General features: G+C 34.8%; 1 protein-coding gene across 1 annotated transcript; it reads left to right on the top strand.

The window, feature by feature from the left end:
- The first annotated feature begins 436 nt into the window (after positions 1 to 436).
- On the top strand, positions 437 to 2,754 carry LOC120625911. The gene is made up of 2 exons (XM_039893178.1): positions 437 to 667; positions 2,289 to 2,754. The coding sequence occupies exons 1-2, from the start codon at positions 447 to 449 to the stop codon at positions 2,518 to 2,520; spliced, it is 453 nt and encodes a 150-aa protein (XP_039749112.1). The 5' UTR covers positions 437 to 446; the 3' UTR covers positions 2,521 to 2,754.
- The last annotated feature ends 21,008 nt before the right edge of the window (positions 2,755 to 23,762 follow it).

The following is a 23,762-nucleotide window of genomic DNA, read 5'->3' as shown; positions in this document are numbered from 1 at the left end:
GTGGCAACGTGCCGCAACGCTAAATTACTTAGCTGCACGTTCTTGTCGGAAGGGTGGTAACTAGCCACGAACGAAGCGTTCCTCCAGAGCAGACCAGTTATAATTCATAAATTATAAATTTATGAATTGCGCGTGCCGGGAATCGAACCTGGGACCTCCATCTTAAAACAACAGCGCTCAACACTGCGTCAAAGACGTAGTAGACCTAATACTTTTGAAACGTCAAGTCTGTCTGTTTGTAGTGACTCTACAACCGGTTCGGAAGGTAGATTCTACCAAGAAGAAGCCGGCAAGAAACTCAGCAGTGGCTCTTTTCCAACATCAACTATTTACATTGTACATTCAACGTTAAAGATTATGAAGAAATTTTAATTGGTTTAGCTTAGCTACAACGTAAAACAACGTTATTGCCCATAAACTGTACAATAAACTAGACTGAATCTACAATGCCAATAAAAATTCAATTATACTTCAATTTCTTATTAGTTTTATCATTCGCGTATGGCAGGAGTCTGGAAACAAAACAAATTCTTGACAGTATAATATCTGAAACCTCTGTAAAATATTTAACCAAATTGGCGCAGGTTTTCGCAAAGGAGGCAGCTGAAACTTTCATTAAGGAATTAAAGAATAAGGAACACTTATTTAATGATTCCATGAGAGCTAAGTAAGTGTTTGTTTAAAATTGAAATAAAACTAAATTTAAAAAATAACTTAACGTTAACGTTTAAATTTGTAACGTTTGTTTAACTTGAAATAAACGGATAAGATTTGATTAATAAGTTACTACAACTAACTCTATAAATTAGGGACAGCCGGTTGGCGCAGTGGGCAGCCTGCTGTCTCAGTCCAAGGCCGTGGGTTCGATTCACACAACTGGAAAATTTTTGTGTGATGATCATGTATGCTTTTCAGTGTCTCGGTGTTTATCTGTATATAATAAGTATTTATGTGTATTTTTCTCATAAAAATGTTCTTCAGTTATCTTAGTTCCCATAACACAAGCTGTGCTTACTTTGGGGATTACATGGCGACGTGTGTATTGTCGTAGTATATTTATTTATTACTAGCTGTTGCTCGCGACTTCGTCTGCGTTTGATCTTGTTTTTTGATGTGCCTTTAAGCCTTAAATGAGGGGTTTGCTGCTGTCCGCTGAGGAGTTCTGTCCTCTATCTCCAACTACATTCATTAGATCTGCACAAAGTTTTGGCAAAATTAAACACATATTATAACCTCTATAGTAAAAAAATAATTATTTAAATCGGTTATAATTTGTCGGAGTTATGGTGTAAATTCGTCAAACGCTTTCATTCCATCTCCCAGAGGAACTGAGCCTAATATCAGGATAAAAAGTATCCTATATTACTTCGGACACTTCCAAGAATATGTGTACATAGTTTCATGAGGATCGGTTAAGTAGTTTTTGCGTGAAAGCGTAACAAACAAACTTACATTGACATTTATAATATTAGTAGGGATAGGGATAGGGATTTATTCTTAGAGCAATAACGATAAGACGTTGTGTAAGTTAGGGCAAGCATGCCCATAGCTTGACAATCATGACAATTTTGTACTGATTTATAATGTAAGTACATAGTTTCTCTATTCCAATGTAGACATTTTTTTTTAATTCGAATGGCTTTGTTATTTTTATTTGATAAGGATTTAATAAAGCTCATTAGAAATACGACACAGAAGGTCACAGCTCCAAACCACCATAACTAGTAAATAAAAAGATAATAAAACAATTCACCTACAGGCTACAATAAATGTTCTGGCCACCACGATGGCCCATTGCGGATTGGTGGACTCCACACGCCTTTGAGAACATTATGGAGAACTCTCAGGCAAGCAGGTTTCCTCACAATGTTTTCCTTCACCGTTGAAACAAGTGATATTATTGCTTAAAATGCACATAACTTATAAAAGTTCGAGGTGCGTGCTGGGATTTGATCTCGCCCCACTGAAAGTGAAGTCAAAGTCCTACCCACTGGGCTATCACCGCTTGTGCTTATAATTGTACCGGCAACCACGCCGGGAATCGACCGGCTGTGCAGCATTGCAGCAATGCTGCACAGCATCAGAAATAAGCATGGTTATAGTACTACTGCGAACGTGCTCTGTCACAAAAGCGCTACTACTACTTGCTACTATTTATAATATTACTTATTTTATGGCTCGGTCTGGTGAGTCTTCCAGTACGATAGTCCATCGAATCCAAAGCATAAGGCTTTTATTCAGGCTCAACTTATAATCAAATGAGGTCTTAATGGTTAAAATTTTTATAGGGTCTTTAGCAAGACACCAGGTTTTAAACATACGCCTACAGCAACCCAAGAGAGTGTAACAAACGATGATATATTAAATGAAGAGAGAGCTTATAAACTTTTGGAGAAACCCTATCCAGATGGTGATCATTTAGGATGGCACTCTCAAGAGAGCACCTTTGAAGAAGAAGATCGCAAAGAGACGCGATTTCCTGTGCACGGATTAGTGAAAGTTAATGGAGTTTATTTGTGAAGATTGCTAGGCCTTGTATGATTTTACTATAAATCGTTTAAAGTAATAAATGAGGTGACGTTATCAGGTGCTTTTTGAAATAAATGGGTTAGTTTTATGTTAAATATTACAAGAAAACAAAGTCAGGCATCGACGTAATTTATTGACATATTATCCTCATTTGCTAGGTACAACAAAAACTATCGACCTTTGAGAACATTATGGAGAACTCTCAGGCACCTATGCAGGTTTCCTCACGATGTTTTCTTTCACCTTTAATATTTTAAAATTTGTTTTAATAACTCGTTCAACAATTAAAGGACTCGGTGTGCAAAAACTATACAAATGGTACAGTATAAAAATCACTGTTTTTAGCCGGAATATGTTGATTAGAATTACTTAATTAATTAATAAGATAATAAACAGATTAAGCCAGATATTTCTTTTTTAAAACAGGTCCTAAATTTTGTGTATGATATCTTTTTGATATATATCTTCTACCTAATTTTTTTTCGATTTTTTTTACTTTGGTGTAGATACATTAAAAGTGTCATTACTTTATTCAAAAGTTTTCACACAAAGTTTATGATTGTCTACTGTTTTTCATTCCTATCCTCGTTATTCCGAAAAATAATCTTGTATCTTTTTGTAAATTTATTTGGGAATGTATCAAAGAATCAGCATATTATTATATTCATATCTGACTAAGGTCGCGCTTCTTCGCGACCTCCCAAGAAATAGGTACGATATAAATTGAAAATCGTTCAAAGTCAAAGTCAAAGTCAAAGTCAAAAATATCTTTATTCAAGTAGGCCCACAGGTGGCACTTTTGATGCGTACATAAGAATTACACGGTAGTGAGATGATGGCGATAACCACATTCGTAAACTTAAAACTAAAGCTACGAGGGTTCCAAACGCGTCCCGGTCTAAGAAGAAGCCCACAACAAACTTAGCCGGGTGTTTTTTTTTTTTTTTTGTTATCGCCATCTCACAATGTCATTTTAAATTATTAGAAGAGCAACCTGGTTAGAGCAATAATTTACACCCAAGCTTTTTTATCGTTGACGTAGTCCTTTATACTATAATAGGACTTTTCTATAAGCTTACGTTTAATACAAACTTTGAACTTTTTAAGAGACATCTCCAAGATGTCAATTGGTAGTTTATTGTAAAATTGTATGCAATTTCCTTTAAACGAATTATGAATTTTATGTAACCTAGTATATTGCACTGTAAGTTTATTCTTACTTCTAATGTTTAAATTATTGCAGTCACATTTTTTCTTAAATTTAGAAATGTTTTTATGGACGTACATTAAATTTTCAAATATGTACTGACTATACACTGTCATTATTTTAAAATCTTTAAATTTATCTCTCAATGACTCTCTCGGACCCATTTTGTAGATAGAACGAACAGCCCTCTTCTGCAGCACGAAAATAGTGCTAATATCAGCAGCATTACCCCAAAGTAAAATTCCATATGACATAATGCTGTGAAAGTAACTAAAATATACCAGTCTAGCAGTTTCTACGTCGGTCATATGGCGTATCTTCTTTACCGCATAGGCAGCAGAACTAAGCCTGTTCGATAAATTATTTACATGAGGGCCCCATTGAAGTTTAGAATCTAACGTTATTCCTAGAAAAACTGTCGTATCCTCCAGTTTCAGTTCCTCATTATTAAGTAGTACAGTGGTTTTCACGTGTTTAACATTAGGTAAAGTGAATTTTATACACTTGGTTTTTTTTCCGTTAAGAAGTTCTGTTTGAACATCAAACGACCCCTACCCTTTGTGGATTTTTATATGATCCTACATTTTGGTGCTTCGTAACAATATCCGGACATTATTTTCGTCATATTATCGTCGGGAAAGGCTTAGTCCCTGATTTGTTGACGTCATTATTCTGAAGATTTGCCTTTTTCGAAGGATGAATTCCTTTAGTCGAGGTTACAAATATTATATTCAATTTGAATAAATAGGTCTTATGTGTCTTGACAGTATTTAAAAAATACATACGTATTTTGTACTTTTTTTTTGTTTTTTTTTTTAAATATAAATATGATACACATCGCCATCTAGCCCCAAACTAAGCGTAGCTTGTGGTATGGGTACTAAGATGACTAATGGTTATTTTAATGAATAATATACTTTACAATATACATATTATAAACACCCAGACACTGAAAGTTATCTAAGTTAATGCGTTTTAAGCAATCGCAAGGAAACATGCTTGCCTGAGAGCAGTGGCGTGCACTTCATACATGCACTAAAGCACTGCCTACCCTACAATTTTTGTAGAACTCATAAATGTGAAGGATTTGTCCTTTTTATGGCATCTTCCTTGTGGGAGAAGACCAATACCTTGGCCAGTAATCGGTTGATATGACGCTGATGATGATTTTCAACAGTATCATCAGTAGTGGCGTGCACAGGGTTTTTGACCAGGGTATGCATAAAGAAGGAAGATGGCATAACATTGAAAAATCCTTCCCCTTTTATGAGTTATACAAAAATTTTAGTATGCAGTGCTTTTGTGCATGTATGAAATGCACGCCACTGATCATCAGTTACCAGCAGGTAAGATTGCAGTCCAGGGCTAACTAGTAGAAAAAATAATGCGGGTAGGCCGATTTTCGATTCTCGCAAGGATCATAATGTACTTACTACAATATTACTCAGCATTGCAACATAGTATACACCAATTTCGCTCGACCTAAAAGTAAGTAACGCTCAAGGAGCGAGCCTCGGCGTTCAATTTCGCTGAGTACCCACCATTCAACCAGCAATTAGATAAAGTAGCGCTGCAGCGGAGCTGGACTGAAGCGGAAAGTTATGTCCCAACCAATTTTGTTCTCGGGTAGGTAAGAGTATAAGCGTCCGATCACACTAGAGAAAATGTCTCAAAAAATGTTGTCTATGAAAACGTCGTTCCTCGTCTAGAAAAAGTGTGTATACTTTTATGTACACGCGTTAGAAGTGTATACTTCTTTGGCGTAACAAGATAAAAATATTTTCATAAGAAGAATTTCGTAGAAAAAAAATACACCAACACTATAAAAAGAGGTATTTATTATTTTCATAATTTTTATTAGTTTCTTTACCTACATTTTGGAGGAGTTATCAATTTTTTATATGCATTTTAAATTTATGAAATAGTTATTTATTACATTGAAAGTTTTATTATAACGCATTATCAAGTTAAATAAAGTTTATATACATATAACAAAACACAAAAAAACGACATTATTTAAGAAATGGACATAATAAACATAATAAAATTTGGAACACTAGTAGACTCATTGTCGGACAACCAAGTTTCACTTAAAATTAAAATTTCGGATTTTTGTACAATTGAATCAATAATGCAAGAAATTTTTAGACAAGACACATAAGCGAAGCTCGCTTGAATATAATTTCTTGCAAATTGCTTTCAGATAATATAGATATCTGAATAATTTTGAAGTATGCATATAATACGGTTTATTTCTTAGCAGACATTTCTGTAGGTTATGTAGTGTTTAAATCACGTAGTACGTGGTTTTAATGTATCATCTAAATAGTTTTATGAGCGTACGCTAAATAATGAATTGAATTGTAGGCAAACATTTTGCTACTTAATTTTTTTGCACTAATTTATTTTAAAATAATTTAGAGCTTATATTGTTATTTCCTGATAACTTAGCTTTCTCTTGGTAAAAGAATTGTTAATATAGGTTCAGTAGTTTCGGAGCCTGTTCTTTACAAACAAAGAAAAAAAAAATCTTTCCTTTTTATAATATTAATGGGTAAAGATTAATATAGAAGTATAGAAATTTTTTATTCAAATTCAAATTAATTTATTTCAAGTAGGCGTACTTTATAAGCACTTTTGAAACGTCAAGTATGTATGTTTGTAGTGACTCTACCATTATATTAAAGGTTTGTGTGGCGTTTGCAGCGCGTTTTAATCGCATCTGACGTATTTCAACTCCGGGTGAGCTGTCGTCGTGTGCAAATGCTCTAAGGCAAAAAGATTAAACCCGCGGTTCGATCAACAGCGCGACAGCACTTTGATCAACCATTTTTAGTTTAAACTTTAAATTGCTAGTGCAAACTGCAATCCCGTCCGCTGCGAGTTTAATAGCTTTCACAGTTACAGCATAACTATGGACCACTAGCTGGTATACCTTCACGTTCTCTTCGTCGTCGGCAACTGATAAATTTAACTTCTATGTTGTTTTAATGTTTTTATTTTATTTTTATTTCATCATCATCATCATATAAATCTTTTATTGGCCCACTACTGGGCACGGGTCTCCTCCCACAATGAGAAACGGTTAAGGCCGTAGTCCACCACGCTGGCCCAGTGCGGATTGGTGGACTCAACACGCCATTGAGAACGCTTTTTGAAAATTGGAGAATATGCAATTAAAGATTTTATACCAACTTGACAAAAACATTTTAATGTAAAAAAACCCCCCCCCCCCCCCCAATTAAACTTATTAAAATCAAAACGAAATATATCTTTAATCCAAATTTTTGTAAAAAAATTAAAACTCGTAAAAACCATACCCATTTAATATAATAGCAGCTATAATTATTTTTATTTATTTAGCACTAAAAATCATGGTATATGGGTATACTAATTATGGTGTAAACTAAATTAGCATTTTAGAATTGTGCTATTCTTGTTCACTGAATAAAATGTGAAAAAAGAAACATATTACTTTTGGTCATATCAATTTACTTTGTTCCACTGATTTCAATTACAATCACACTCGACTACCACTGTTGCACTAGGCTAATTGGCCTAATCGTATTGGATTTTTCTATCAAGGAATTCTTAGTACCAGCCGGGAGTTTGAAAATTGGTGGTGATTTACCCCTATGCTTCGGAGAGCACGTGTTAGCGGTTAATCGCCTGGCTGATACCTACGCTACGCCATAAACATGTTGTGACGTCACTACAAGATTCATTAATATAGAATTTTTATTAGAAAGAGAATTAGAAAAATAGTACTATTTTGCTTGATATAATTCGTAATAATACTAATATAAATAAATCTAAATATTTAATCTTTTCCAAAAGGAAAAAAAACAACATATTTTGTGAAATAACTTACCGGAAACTAATATCGTAAAATATTATTATTGGTTCGTTTTGTTGTCAACATTGTAAACGGTACCCGAGCCGTATAAAAGTAGAAGCATTCCCTTCTCAAGCATTCATTCTGTATCAACTAGTTGTAGGGGGAAACTCTGCTCGATTGTATGTCAAAAGTGAAAAATAATATTATTCTAAGTCCTATCCCCACGTTCCCCAACACACGTTAAGCAGTCGGTCCAGCGAGTGATCTCTTCCCGGGGGCTCAGTCGGACCTGCCGTCCCATCGGACTATGAGAGTCAGGGAAGAGAGCTACGGAATGTGTTTGCTCACATCTATGCTCTATAATATCTCTCGCTCAGTTGGAAAATCTATATGGAGATTGATCACCGTGGACAAAATCAGTCAGGGAACAGCTTCCCTGTAAATAAATAAACCTTTTGAAACAGTTTTTCAATTAATCACACCAGTGAATTTTGATTGGTAAACACATAGATGAGCGGGTTTCGTTTATTTTTGCATACACAACCTGTTCGACGGAGCCTTAACAATGTGTCAACAGCAGCTGAATTCTGTTTAACTATGTAGCAGTCACATATTTCTTTGGGCAGTTTTTTTTACACTTAGTTTCTGTGGATATAAAAAATCGACGGCCGAGTGGCGCAGTGCGCAGCGACCCTGCTTTCTGAGTCGAAGGTGGGGTCGATTCCCACAACAGGAAAATGTTTGTGTGATGAGCATGAATGTTTTTCAGTGTCTGGGTTTTTATCTGTATATTAAAAGTATTTATGTGTATTTTATTCATAAAAAAAAATATCAGCTATCAAAGTACCCATATCACAAGCTACGCTTACTTTGGGGCTAGATGGCGATGTATTGTCGTATTATATTTATTGATTTATTTATTTATAATCTTAAAAAGGTTTTTTAAGGATTTAGGGGAAATTTCTTAGTAGCGACTTGATTTTTTTTTCAATTTTTACGGATTTATTAATAGCACATTAAAAAAAGACTAAGCTTTATATTGTATCTGCTCTACCGTGATAGCCTAGTGGCCGATAAGACTTCAACATGCTTGCTCTAGAACACAGAGTTCCCGCACCTCTATCTTTCCGGAGTTATGTACGTCTTAATAAAAGCCATTAAATATCACCTGCTTAAATGACAAAAGAAAACTCTCGTGAGGAAACCTGCATTATAGAGTTGTCCATAACATTTTCAAAGGCATGTAAAGTCCACTGTTTTGTTTATTTTTGAACTTTTTTTTTGTTTTTATTTTTTCTACAATTTTACAATTTTACTTTAAAGTGTTAAAAATGTACTTTTTGTGTTAGTTTTAGTTTTATTTGTTCTTTTTTACAATTTATTTCATTTTTTTCTTATTTAAATTTTGTATTAAAAATTAACTCTTGTTATAGTAATAACGCAACGGGCGACGCGGTTGTTTGTTCAGTCTGATACTGGAGCAGATTGAAAATCAGCGCTGAGCATTGTTGCTAATGCATAGCATAAGGCTGAGTTTGCGGCCATTTGCCATATTGTTAATATTAATTGATAAACATTTAGTTAAAAATCTTGTATAAACAATAGTGTATGGCAATAAAGGATTTTTATTATTATTATTATTACTAAATCGTAAAATTACTTTTTTCAGTAAGCTTTAGTTCACAAACGTGCGTTGAAACGTTTCGCTGTACAAAAAAATATATAATGCATAAACGTTGTTTAATTTGTTCCCACTACAATTCTCCTAAACAAGCCTTATTAAGGAGCAGCTGTTACAACACAGGCATTGAATTAAACGGCAGTGGAACGTGAAGGAAAAACCCTTGTAATTTAAAAACGTTGCCTCCGTGCTAACAGCGCACCGCCTTAAACAAAGAAACGGCTCTTATTACAATTGAAGTGAAATTACTGTGACATTCCCAGTAATTTCACTTCGGGTGGAAAATAAAATGTAAACAAACGTTGAAGATTAAATAATCATCAACATACAATGAACAGGCAACGATGATGATTTTTAAGTTGGCGTACGAAGTTATCACCATCGCCTTACAATTATGTAAACATATATGTATGAACGCTTCATAAGTACCTGTGATAGGCCTACATGAATAAAGAAATTTTGAATTTGTATTTGATGATTTCGCACAAAGCAGGAGAATCTCTACGGAATCTGATTTATAATTTATTTAATCTTTATACTCCTTATCTTCTATCTATCTATCTATATATATGACAGAGAAAGTGTGTGGGTATGTTCCGTATAGGCTCCGAAACGGCTGAACCGATTTCAATGAAACTTTCGGAGCACTCCTATTTTTGAACTGTCAAACTGTCAAATACAGCTTTTATTTCTCTTGTCAAGCGGGTGTAGATAATGATCTTCACCCGCTCGACAAGAGAATAGAAGAGAATGAGTACGAATGATTTAATATATTATGAGACTTAAATTAAAAATTTAATGATCTAAGTTTATTGTTAAATAAAATAAAGCAAAATCTAGCCTAGGAGGTATAAATCTAGGAACGCTAGTAGAACATAAAAACCACATCAACTTAACAAATGTTCATTGTAAAGTGAACATCACTTGAGGATGCCCCGGTATCAAAACGTAAAACATGGTCTGTAACAATATTAATATTAGAAGTAAAAGTAAAAATAAACTTGCAGTTTACTAGGCTGCATAAAATTAGTAATTCATTTAAGGGTAATTGTATATCTTTACCAGATTTACTATCTTTATAACAAATTACCAGATGAAATCCTTGAGATGTCTCTCAATAAGTTCAAAGTTTATATAAAAGGTAAGCTTATAGAAAAATGCTATTATAATATTAAGGATTACACGTATGATAAAAAAGCTTGGGTATGAATTGCTCTTTCTTCATAGCTCAACATTAACTAGACTGTGAGATGATAATAACAAAAAAAAAACCTAGCTCAGTTTGTTGTGGGCTCATTTTAGACCAGGGCGCTTTTGGAACCATCCTAGCTTTAGTTTTAAGTTAAAGAATTCAGTTATCACCATCACTAACATTAGTGTAACATGTTAAATATATGAACGCTTCATAAGTGCCTGTAGAAAAGTGAATTTTGAATTTTTGAATTTTGTAGAAATTATAAATAACACCGTGCAGATCCTTCTGCTTATGTTTAAAGTATGTCATGGAATTTAGCAATGTAAAGCCTGTTTCTACCCAATATCACCATAATCGCTCTTGAGAACGTTGTGGAGAACTATCAGGCATGCAGGTTTCGTGAGGATGTTTTCCTTTACCGTTAAACCAAGTGACATTGAAATGCTTCATTAAAAACGCACATAATTCCGTAAAGTATAATAAATCTTATATTTGAGAAAATAACAACACATAGGAACCAACTTATAAAGCACACGCTACACAAAAACATATGAATGAGAACAAAAACAAAAAAAAAAAGAAGAAGATTAAGACGTACTTGCAATCATTTATAACTTTCATTAGAAGGCCTTTTTTCATTTGATGGTAAGTATTTTAGGTTCGTAGTTGACAATGGCCTGTCTACTATATTTGTAAATATGTTTATATTATTATTTTTTCTTTTTTATATTCAACTACAAGATATATATTGATTGATAATTTTATATAAGTATTCCAAATACTGCAACAGCAACTGCTGAGTTTCTTGCCGGCTTCTGTTCGGTAGAATCTGCCTTCCGAACCGGTGGTTAGAGTCACTACAAACAGACAGACTTGACGTGTTAAAGTGTGAAAGTGCTTATTAGGCCTAATTGAAATAATTGAAATATGTTTTTTTTTTTTTTGATTTTTGAAATACCTTTAATTTCTAATATTGATGTACAATTCTTATTGAAAGTCTTAAGACCCTTTTGTTCTCGATTGACACTTTATGCACAAAATTTCTAATTAAAAAATCCAAAAGTATTTGTGAACAAGATCACTTACGCTGTATTACTAGCTGGGTTTCCAAAATGGGTCTTCTCACTTAACTGCCACAATACTGCGTATGTCGTATGCCAAATAAATAATAAGAAAAAAAAAGTTAATAAAAATTCGGTATAAAAAAGATTCCATAATAAAGCAATTCTAATTCTTTTTCTTTTCTGTCTGAAACTTCGCCTTTGTCATGTTAATTATTATTATGTTTACGGTATCTACGTAATGAGACATTTTATTTAATATCAGTTAATTTTTAATATTACATTCTGGGCTCATTTTTATTTTAACATTGGGTATTTTTTTATAATATACCTACGAAGGTATATTTTAAACTGACAAGAATGAAATGATTGTTAAATTCGCATGCCGTAACTACGATTGCGATAACTGAAAGTATATTTAAAGATAAACTGTTGTTAAATGTGCCGTAATCTCACAATTAACTCACTCAATAAATCACCGCAGCGTCTACCAATCAAAATTGCCGCTATTTTGATTGGTAGACAATAGACGAAAGACATCACACTATGAAAGTACGCAAAGTAAACCAGTCTTGCTGTTTCTACGTCAGTAATCTGTCTAATTTTCCTGACGGCGTAGTCAGCCGAGCTTAGTTTACCTGCTAGTGTATCTATATGGGTACCCCACTGAAGCTTACAATCTAAGGTCATGCCCAGAAAAACTGTGGAATCTTCCATTTTTAGTGATTCTCCATTTATTATTATATTTTTATTAACTTTCTTTACATTTGGTAAAATAAATTCCACACACTTAGTTTTTTTTGCATTTAAAAGTAAATTATTGACAGTAAACCAGTGCGACACATGCGACATAGCACGGCTTACATCGTCAGAGTTATCTCTACCTCTATCAGTTTTAAAAATTAGAGATGTATCATCTGCAAACAGTACAATGTCACAGGTTTCACTGACATGGTGTGATAGATCATTTATATACACCAAAAATAGGAAGGGACCCAAAATTGAACCCTGTTGGACACCCATTGACGTAGCCGACCCCTGCGACTTAATGTCTTTTATGCAAACCCTTTGGGTTCTGTCACTGAGATAAGAGGCAAATTTAGTGCAACGTTTTTGAAAGGCACACGGGGAACACCAGTTTTTTTGTATAGGAATAATTGACGGACCAAGTAGATGGTCCACTAAGTAGATTGTCCACCAAGTAGATTGTCCACCAAGTAGATTGTCCACCAAGTAGTATGTCCACCAAGTAGATTGTCCACCGAGTAGATTGTCCACCAAGTAGATTGTCCACCAAATAGATTGTCCACCAAGTAGATTGTCCACCAAGTAGATTGTCCACCAAGTAGATTGTCCACCAAGTATGTAATGAGGTCTGATAGTAAGTAAGTTAAAAACCATCATCTAAACAGGGCAACACTAAACAGTGCAAGAAACACCTCGTCCGTTGTCCTACACGTCGTACACTCTGCAGCTCTGTCCATCAACCTGAGACGTAGGTGTTGAGCCTCATGTGTCTGTAATTACCGGAAACCACGCCCTGCAGACCGGAACACGACAATACTGCTTGGTGGCAGTAATAATCATGGAGCTACTTCCCAAGACCGGCAGAAAAAGCTCTAGAACTACCAAACTAAAGTTTACATCTCTTGACTCGAGAATACATCTCCGATAAGCTATTTGAACTATTTCCTTATAATTCGACTATTAATTTGGTTTGTCAATAAAGCAACTATTCAAAAGAATACCCCATATATAGTAGCTGGGCCTGTAGGCTTCCAAAATGGCCGTAACCCAACAAATAGATCTTCGTGGCCGTAAATTCGTACTAATAACCATGCCACAGTGGGATTCATTTCGCGAATTTATGGCCCACGCGACACCGATGGAATTAAAAGTTTGCTGGACTAATGAGAGAGTTTTGGGAATTGGGAAATATTGGAACAGGAATTGGTTTTATACTCCTGGCATATTGGAAAAGTGCGAATAGTGTTATTAATGTTTAGTGACCTGTAGATAGATGTTTGCTTTTTAATGACTACAAATTCAGTTGGGTATATCATGTTTTTAAAATTTTTTAAACCTTTTTACCGAAATTCGGTCCAAGATGGCTGCTGCCACAAAATGGCGGATAAGAAAGTTTTAATCCCTCCATCAGTGTGGAGATCAAATAAAAAGGGCTTGTCTAGAATAATACTTTACTGTGATAAATTCCTAATCCAACATGGCCGCCACCGCAACATGCTGAAATACATTTTTTTTTTCATATTTCATAGCCCCCTAATATGGATATCAAATGTGTGGCTTGACTAGTAGAATAATGTACACTATATTTTTTGATTTAAATTTTATTTTTAGAAGGTGGTTAAAAATTTCAACTTGTACCCCACTGACCTAATATCAAATATGTCAGTGATGTACCCACTCAGTAACTTGTGACAGAAAGGCATTATTAAACGTTGGTACCAAAATTACCATACGTTTTTTAATTAACTGTCACACGTTATAATATGATACGATAGAGTAGGTAGTATCCCGTTGCTACCGATTTATAATTTACTAGCTGTTGCCTACGACTTCGTTCGTGTATAATTTGATGAGTAAAATTTTAAATTATGATCATCGACCCATTTCCGGTCCACTACAGGGCATGTGTCTACTCTCAGAATGAGAAGGATTTACGACGTCCATCCGGCGAAGAGCGGATTTCCGATTACATTTAAAACTTATGAAATTGATATTTCGACATTTCCAAAATACGTAGTACCGAAATATGGTAGTAATAGCAAGAACTAAATATAAATTATGTTACCACTCAAATAACATAACCATTAGAGGCAATTATTTCGAGCCCACAGACAGATACTTTTTTTTTAATTGTATAAATATAGATAATAATGAATAATTTAAAACGAATTCACATTGACCATAAATAAGCCTTCAGTTCATTTGGCTGGTAAGCAATTAAAATTCCAGCGGCATTCATCAAAGAGCGAACGGACGCTTGTTACACTCGTACAGATTTGTCACTTGTCTTGTAATTAATCACACCAGCCACCAGTCGTGAGATGAATAGCATCTCTGTTATAAGTACAAGTAAATTACTGTGGATCAATCTGAATCTTCTTAAACGAGTTTTTTTTTCACCTTGTGAGATAAAAAAACACGTGTTAGAAGTGTATCTCACATTGTTATTATTTTTATTTTTTAATTTATTTATTCAAACTAAAGTATTACATGTTTTATGTGACCCGTAAGCCCTGTAGAATTGCCGGGGTACTGCACATTCCTCTTACGAGTAAATGACATATTAGGTACTTAATTACTGAAATCAGCAGTTGACCGTCGATATGATTTTGATACGATGGTGCTACAAACTACGCACTTACAATTTACATTTTATTTATTGTGCGCTCGAAGATGCAATTTTATATACTAACCCTCTTATTGTTAAATGGCCTGTAGTTCCATTTAAGTGGAAATTCCTTTATGGAACAATGAATTTCTTAAACCAGAAAATAAAACGAAATAACAGTCATCATGCTCGACATGTAGGTATGCGAATCGCTAGCTGTTTTATCTTCGACCGCATTGAGCAATTTAAATATCAATTGCTTTAAACGGGGAAGGAAAACATCGTGAGGAAACCTACACGTTCTACAAGTTTTACCTACAAGTTCTACATAATGTTCTCAAAGGTGTGTCCACAAATCAGTACTAGGCCAGAGTGATGGAATACGGCATTAACCCCTTCTCATTGTGGGAGGTGACCCATACCTTGTAGTGGGCCAGTTATGGGATGATATGATGAATGCTTCAGTACCATAATTTCACGAGTTCGTATCAAAAATATCGAAACGATATTAGACGGAATAGATAAATTCATATTCCTTACAAAATATATTTGAGGATGTAAGGCCAGACTGGAACGTCTCGATCCTTTCTATTCTTGGAAGTTTTACTGGCAGCGTCATAGCGTTTATTTATCATCTAATATCCCGCTGGCAGCATTGTGCGAGGCGCATCAATAATTCATGCACCCTGTGAATTATTGTGAGGACGATCTCCAAGGATTTTCTTCCGATTTCTAACGCACTATCGATTATATAATGGGATATTGTGCTTGGGTTTCATTTTAACTCCCGACGCAAAAACGACGGGGTGTTATAAGTTAGACGTGTCTGTTTGTGTGTTTATCTGTCTGTCCGTGGAATCGTTTTTCCCGAACGGATTAATAGATTTTGATTGTAGGATGGGTCTTAGCTGAAAGGTGAATTAGTCACAGGTGGTTAAAGGTTTTTTTTTTTGAGATGGATTTGAGAGATGTCTGATCACTCACAACGCATAGTAACATAAAATTACCAGTGAAGATATCAAAATAAGTATTCTCTAAAAAGCATTGTACAAAAATCAGATGTAGTTTATAAAAAAACTTCTCACTTAAGTGTAGATCTGAAAAGAACTGTTTTGTTTAGACTGTATTAAACTCGAGATATCTTCTAAATTAAATTTCCGATTAGAATGAAAAAGTATTTCACTGCTATTGATTTTAAAACTATTTATTTGAATAAAAAGTAATGCTGAAATACAAATCTCATCCACTTTTATTTCTACCGGCGATTTAATTAAATTTTGGAACTTATTTGAAGCTGCTATTGGGACTTGAGTATACTTTGATTATGTAGTATTTAAATTTTTATGTATCACCAATAGTTTTCCCAGCGTATGCTAGTAATGAATTTTCGAGACAAAATTTTGCTACTTTATTTTAATATTATTAAGTATTTCTAATTTCTTTTTTAAATAGATTATAGCTATTTTACTTACTGATAACTTAGCTTTTTTTTAGTAAAGAAATGGTGAAAATCGGTGAATGAAAACAGCAACAGTTTTTATGGACAAAGTTTACGTAAGAAAAATAGTTGTTAGGCTATTAAGTTTCAAGTACAAATTAACTTAAAATTCCCAAAAATTGGTACTTACGTCTGGTGACCCAATAGCTGGCCCTTATTTAGCCCAACGCCTTAGTCTAGCAATGCAAAGCAATAGCGCCAGCATTTTGGGTACCGTGCCCATAAGTGAACAGACTTATATTTATTGTAAATATTGATTCTAGTTCGTAATTATTATTTCCCTAGAAAAATATTTTTTCCGTTGGTTCATTAAAAAGTAAATAACATAGAAAAAAAATAACTCTTACAATTTGTAATAAATACTAATATATTAAATTAAAAATATAACAGTTCGTTGGTTAATGTTAAAAATAATACATTAAACACCTTATCCTTATAAGTGGGGGCATCGGGTTTGATCCTCGGAAAGGGTCATTCCTGAATTTTCTCTAGTCTGGTATGGTAAAAGGCTCTTAGACGTTGGCTAGTTACCACTACCACCAAAGACAATAATTGTAAAAAAAACATAATTAAACAAATAAGCCTACTAAAGTTGCTACAGTTGAAACGAAAACTCATCATGCTCAATTACATTATCGTACTGAAATACGGATCACAGATCCGCACAAAGGAATAATACTGCTATGACGTCACAGTCATTACCGCACGCAGCCCTGATAATAATTACCGTGAGGTTTGGTACAGGCGGGTACACACTGATACTGTCAGCCACAACGGGCCTCAAAAAGATTGTAGATATCTTTCGGAATCCTATAGGGCTAGATTCAATGAAATAAAAAGCCTCTAAAAGTCTACTCTCATTTTTGGCCTGATTGTTTCATCATCATCATCATATCAACCGATAGACGTCTACTGCTGGACATAGGTCTTTTGTAGGGAGTTCCAAATTCCACGGTTCTGTGCCGCTTAGATCCAGCGGCTACCTACGGAGCGCTTAATGTCGTCTGACCACCTCGTTGGGGGGTCAACGATTACCAGTTCGGGGCTGCCATTCTAGCACCTGGTGACCTAGAACTTTGTCCCCGCCCCATTGCCACTTCAGCTTCGCGAGTCGTTTTTTTTTCGGTTTTTCCTGATTGTTTACAACGCATTATTATTATTGGCCGCGCGGAGAGAAAGAGAAGCAGAGAGAAGAGTGCAGACCCGTTGGATTTGTAAACGCACCGGTGTGAACATCAAAGACTCAGTCAGAAAGGCTCAAGATAGCAGCAGCTGGGGAGCCTTCATTAGTTAAGCTCTCACAGATGTTCACGACCCTTAGCTAGGAGAAGAAGAAAAAAGAACAGTACATTATTAGACTAAAGGCCTCTCCCAATGGGAGGGTTTGCCCATAATTACCACGCTAGGCAGATGGGTTATAGATTGGAGTAGATGGTAGTAGGTCGAACAGAGAACGCTGTTTCCCGTTTTCCATTATTTTCCCTACGTTGCCTCTTACAACAGCTGCAGAAAGAGAAGGGGTGATGACAACTGCATTCTAATCTGCAGTCAGCACACGGTAAGGGCTATGTTCATCATCATCACCATCATATCAATCCATTACCGGCCAACTACAAAGCACTGGTCTCTTCCCACAATAAGAAGAGGCCAAGGTTGTAGTCCACTACACTGGCGACTCCACACACCTTTGAGAACATTATGGAGAATGGCATGCAGGTTTCCTCACGATGTTTTCCTTCACAGTTGAAGAGAGTGATAATTTTAATTGCTTAAAAGACACATAACTAGATAAGTTAGCGGTGTGCTGGAATTTAAACTCGGTCCCCCGAAATTGAAGTGAAAGTCCCACCCACTGCGCTATGTTAGCGTACCGTAAATATGCCTAGGAGTTTTCATAACGTTATAAAAAGCATGTGAAAAGACTGCAGCCTAAACTATTCCAAGAGGAGACCCGTGCTTAACACTTGCCGCACACCTTGCCTTGCCAACACACTTGCTTTAATGATGAAGAAAAACATCGTGAGGTATCTATCGTACATGGCTGAGAGTTCTACATTATGTTCTTAAAGATGTGTGGTATCCACCAATCCGCACTGGGACAGCGTGGTGATATACGGCCTACACCCTTCATTTTTAGATGAGATCCGAACCCTGTAGTGGGCCAGTGATGAGTTAATAATGTTAAAACAAATACTTCTACAGAAAATGGGATATGAATTTCTTTATCACGCTTTTTATTTGCTTAGCTGTTGGTGAAATCACGTGACTCAAGGAAATACCCGGTAGCGAGGGATTCCTACGACTATAGATCCGACACTAATCTCCCCTAATCCACTTAGAACGTCTTCCGGAATAAGTATGAGTGACGCGGGATTACGCACGGAACCCAGCCGCTGTACGCACATCAAATCTGATTTGTTGTGGAATTAGAAACGGTACATCTTGTAATAGTCGAGCTTCATTCATTGAAATATAAATCATATTAAAATTTCTATAATAATTAAACAAACCTAATTTACTTTGAAGTGTTTATTCTTTTTTTTATATTAATAGCGTGTAATCCAGCATTTACAAACATCTGCAGCATTAGAGGAGCCACCTATACGTTGCTGGATTTTAAGGAGTTTGTTAATCCGCCTCTTGAATAACCCTAGATTGTGTTTTGGAGGAAACCTATCAGATGGGAGTTTGTGCCACAATTTGCAAGTGCGCGGTCGAAATGATCTGGAAGAATACCAGGCATCCAGATGATGAGGATGGAATAAATATTTCATTATTATTTAAGATTTTCGTTGACGACCTCAATGGCGGTGAGCGCAATGGTTTTAAGTGGGAGGTCCCGGTTTTAATCCCCGGAAGAGGGAGTTGGAGAATTTATAATTTCTGAATACTCTCTAGTCTGTTCGGCCCGTGGCCGTGGCTAGTTCCCACTCTAGTGACAAAGCGATTTAGTTGTCCGGTAGGATGTTGCGTAAAAACCGACTGGGTACAACTGTAATTCCCTTAACCAGTAAGCCCGTTACCGTCTTAGACTTACCAGCAAGTGAGATTGCAGTCGTGGGCTAAACTTGTAGTAAAATTTAAAAAAAAAATTATAATCTTTAAATTTGTAATCAGTAATAGCAAAAGAAAAACCCCAGACGTGTGTCTTTAAAAATTTTCTTTCTCCCTGACGTGTAAGAATGCAAGTTACCTCGCGATGTTTTTCCACGCCGTGTTAATTGCTCTAAACGCATATTTCTCCAATGATAAACTTACCCTTGGAGCTATGTGCGTATTTACCTACTTGAAATAAATGAAATTTGAATTTTAACTCAACGCATTTAAAAATATACAGATTTTTTTGAACGTATCTTCCGTTATATATATTTTTATATAAAATGTTAATGCAGTATATGTCACTCGGACTTTACGCCGAAAACTTAGGTAGAAGAATTTACATTATTTTAAAATAAAACTAGACTAAAAATAGACTTACTAATGAGTTAACATAACCTAACTTGACTATTGACACTAAAACTAAATTAATTAATATTAAAACTAAATAAATTGCACGAATAGATTCGTATCCGGAAAAAAATTTAAGGCGTGCAAATTTTCCGGATACAAAGACGTGAAAATATGTTTAAACCAATTTTATTTTGTATCTACATATTATGGAGGATGTAATTAGGAATCGATTATCTCCCACCCGTTCATCAAAATCATTTACAAAACTGGTTACGCCACAATTTTGCGTTTGCGCCTAAAATGATAAGGTACTAAAAGCTTATGCCCACTTATACCTACTGTATACCTTGGCAAACATTCTGTCCCTTAGTCCTTACGCTGTGAAATGGAGAGTAAATATCGGAACATTAAATCACCCCTATTATCGAGAATTGAAGATCGCGTTCAAACAATTGATTGAGTGAGTTCTGTACAAACTTCATTAAGCACCGATGCGATACGCAAATCAGACGGACGGACAAACAGGAGGGTGGAAAATATATAAAACGAAACAATGAAACACGTTCCCATTCAATTGATAATAAAATAAAAATTCAAATGAAATCTATATTTAGTTCTATATAATTACTTTTAACAGTTCTGCAGTTAATGGTTCCACATAACATACACAATTTACGTTTACATTTGAACCATAATCAATCTATTTCCTTTCTTCCGTATTTACAGTACATTTTCCCACTGATAATATTAACTTAGTACGAAATAATGTGACTATAAAACTTAAACAACTACTTCGTTTGCCTGGAAATTTTGACAGAGTTATTCTCTGACCCCTGATCTACCATTATGCAAAAAACTATGCATTGTGAAAATCAAAAACAAATCAATCCCACATTTTTCTGGAATAAAAAAAAAACCATAATATAAAACCATATTATACATCTCTGTGATAAAATTCGTTAATATAAGTACATGGTCGAGAAGTAAAACTGTCATAAAAATAAAATAATTATTATTGAAGGTATAATGAGGGCCTTCTGTTTTTACTACAGATAAAAACTTCAATGACGAATAAAATATTTACTCATTAGTCCATAAAAGATGAGGGTGGTAGAGAAAAACCGGGCAATCCCTTAAAAACCGCTTTATAGTTGCTGTGACCGGTTTTAACCAGTTTCGAGCGGGTGGAACAGAATAAAGCGGGATCGTGTAATTCGTGTCACGTTCTGCAGGTCCGAATCGTGAATTGAAATTAGGATATCACCGAGTGCACCAATGCCTGGCGCAATTGTAGTAACATAATTAAGTATATAGAATGTTCAATATACAGCGGTAACTTAATATGGCGTACTAAAATATAACGGCTTCCTTGATTTAACAAATTCTTCGTAATTGTCCATAAGAGTCAATGTGACATATACCTACTTTTTCAATCCAAACCCTTGTCAACTATCTTTAACAATGTTGAGCTGAAAAACTATTTTTTTTTACATCTTTATAATAAATTTTAGACTACCTTACCTCAATATAACAAACCATAATTTAACCAAATCATAGTAGGTAATTTACTTATTAGGAATAATGATATATTTCGAGATTTGTACTTTCTATTCCTCTACACGTTAGCCTTTGACTGAAATAACACCTGGTAAGTCATAATGCAGTCTAAGACAATAGCGGATTAGCCTGTTAGGAGCATGGAAGTTAGTTCAACCATACCCATATCTGTTTTTATACGGCTACGTAACGAAACGCTAAATAGCCACGGCAAAAGCATCTACCTTCTACCTTCACCTTTTTACCTTCGCATCTTAGGTATCTTCACCCATATTTAGTCGATAGTCCTATAGACAGCTAAATCGCTTAGCGGTACGTTTTTATGAAAGGGTGATAAATAGCCACGGCATAAGCCTCCTGTTAAAAAAAAATTACAGTGTTTCAAGAGCTATTTGATTTAATTCTACCTTCACCTTTTACCTTCGCATCTTAGGTATCTTCACCCATATTTAGTTGATAGTCCCATAGAAAGCTACGAAGCCACAGCAAATATAAGCTGAAGTATTTACTATGACTAAGCGCTTTGTTTCGCTTTAGATAGATATACTATCTCATATTGTCTCGTATTTTATTAAATGGGTTTTGCATATTGCCTAAAATAAACTATTATTATTAGTAGGATTATTTTAAGTTATGAAGATTATAATTTTACCATTGCTTAACAACATAAACGTATCCATCTGTTTGAACATGCGATAAGGTACCCTTTTTACCCGAATGCGAAAGAAGGAGGGTTATTTTTCAAGTGTATGTATCTATGTATGTGTACGACGTAAACGTATATTTCTTTGGCACACCCTAGAGCCTACACGGCTTCTCGTATTTTCACGTGAGTGCTGTCAATAGATTTGTTTTAGTCGTGATAGTAACACAGGACGAATCAAAATAAAAAAAAAATACAACAAAATGACAAAATTGTCAAAAAAAAAATCCTGTCTACATCAATATCATTAAAGGTACACCCGCTCACACCGAGATTTTGTTGCTGTACCTATATTATTAACTAAATTATGTTTTATACCTCCGACAGCTTTTGTGAACACTGTCAACTATGATTATTCAAAACTAAGATAAAATATTCAAATTAAAATCTTGTTTCTGTATTTTCCGTTCTTAAATGAAATTCATTATTAGACAGAGCTTGATTTTTCACGCAGTCGGGTTTTTTGTTTCTCATTATTTTTTTTTATTGTATATAATACGATTGAATATAATACTCTTATTTATTTTTTGCACCTTTTTGTATAGCTGCACAAATTTATTACTTTGCAGTTGTGAGAAATGCACTTACTAAATTTTTGCCTTAAAATAAAACTTTATTTCCGTTCAGAGCAAAGTGACATTGTATTCCCTGTAAGCGAAAAGATATTTGATATTTCTGCGTCGCTCTTCCTAACGGAGATTTCAAAACTTAATCCAGACCTGAAAAGCAGACGACACAAACATTCCTATATTGGAAATCTGAGTGTTTGCTTTAAAAATACACATCGCCATGAGTTTGGAGAGAAATTTGAAATCGGATGTACGAAGCTTCTCGCTGCTATATCTTATTTCCTGTTGCGGAATTGTTGGTAGTTCTTTAACCGACTTCTAAAGAATCTATGTGTGATCCTATATTTGTTTGTTTATTCTCCAATCAATTTGATTTTTGGCGTCTTTTTATGCCAGGAAAACAAACAGTTCCTACGGGATTTTGTAAAAAACGCAGACAAAGAACTGTTTTATTATTAATTTTTTAACTATATATTAATTATATATTTTGTATTTTTGTGTGATAATATATATATAGGAGCGCGACTTTACTTTCAGGGGGTCTAGTTTGATTCCCAGCACGCATCTCTAACTTTTCTAAGTAATGTGCGTTTTAAAAGTAATTAAAATATCACTCGCTTCAACGGTAAAGGAAAACGTAGCGAGGAAACCTGCATGCTTGAGAGTCGATATGATAATGATTTCTTAACGCACCGCCCGTTTTTTCTAGCGCAAGACTTAACTATAGTTATATATATTGGAAAAGAGCAACTTCTGAATTTCATGCTGGCTGAATTTCTTCTCAGTAGAATCTGTCTTCTCAACCGGTGGTAGAGTCACTACAAACAGAAAGGTTTGAAATTTCAATAGTGCTTATATTTGGTCTACTTGAAACAAATGAATTTTGAATTTGAATTTAAGATATAAATATAATAAATAAATAAATATACTACGACAATACACACATCGCCATCTAGCCCCATAGCTTGTGTTATGGGTACTAAGATGGCTGATGAATAATTATATGAATAATATATATAATATATAGATAAACACCCAGACGCTGAAAAACATTCATGTTCATCACACAAACATTGTCCAGTTGTGGTAATCGAACCCACGGCCTTAGCTCAGAAAGCA

The sequence above is a fragment of the Pararge aegeria genome, chromosome 8 (genome assembly GCF_905163445.1).
Source record: "Pararge aegeria chromosome 8, ilParAegt1.1, whole genome shotgun sequence".
NCBI classification, from domain to species: Eukaryota; Metazoa; Arthropoda; class Insecta; order Lepidoptera; family Nymphalidae; genus Pararge; species Pararge aegeria.
Note: the sequence above shows the minus strand (reverse complement) of the source record. Positions and strands in the feature narration are given on the sequence as shown.

Excerpts from the sequence above, each read along its gene's own strand:
- LOC120625911 (XM_039893178.1), top strand. The coding sequence starts at position 447 with ATGCCAATAAAAATTCAATTATACTTCAATTTCTTATTAGTTTTATCA. Across the intron at positions 668-2,288 it reads AATGATTCCATGAGAGCTAA|GGTCTTTAGCAAGACACCAG; the intron begins GTAAGTGTTTGT and ends AAATTTTTATAG.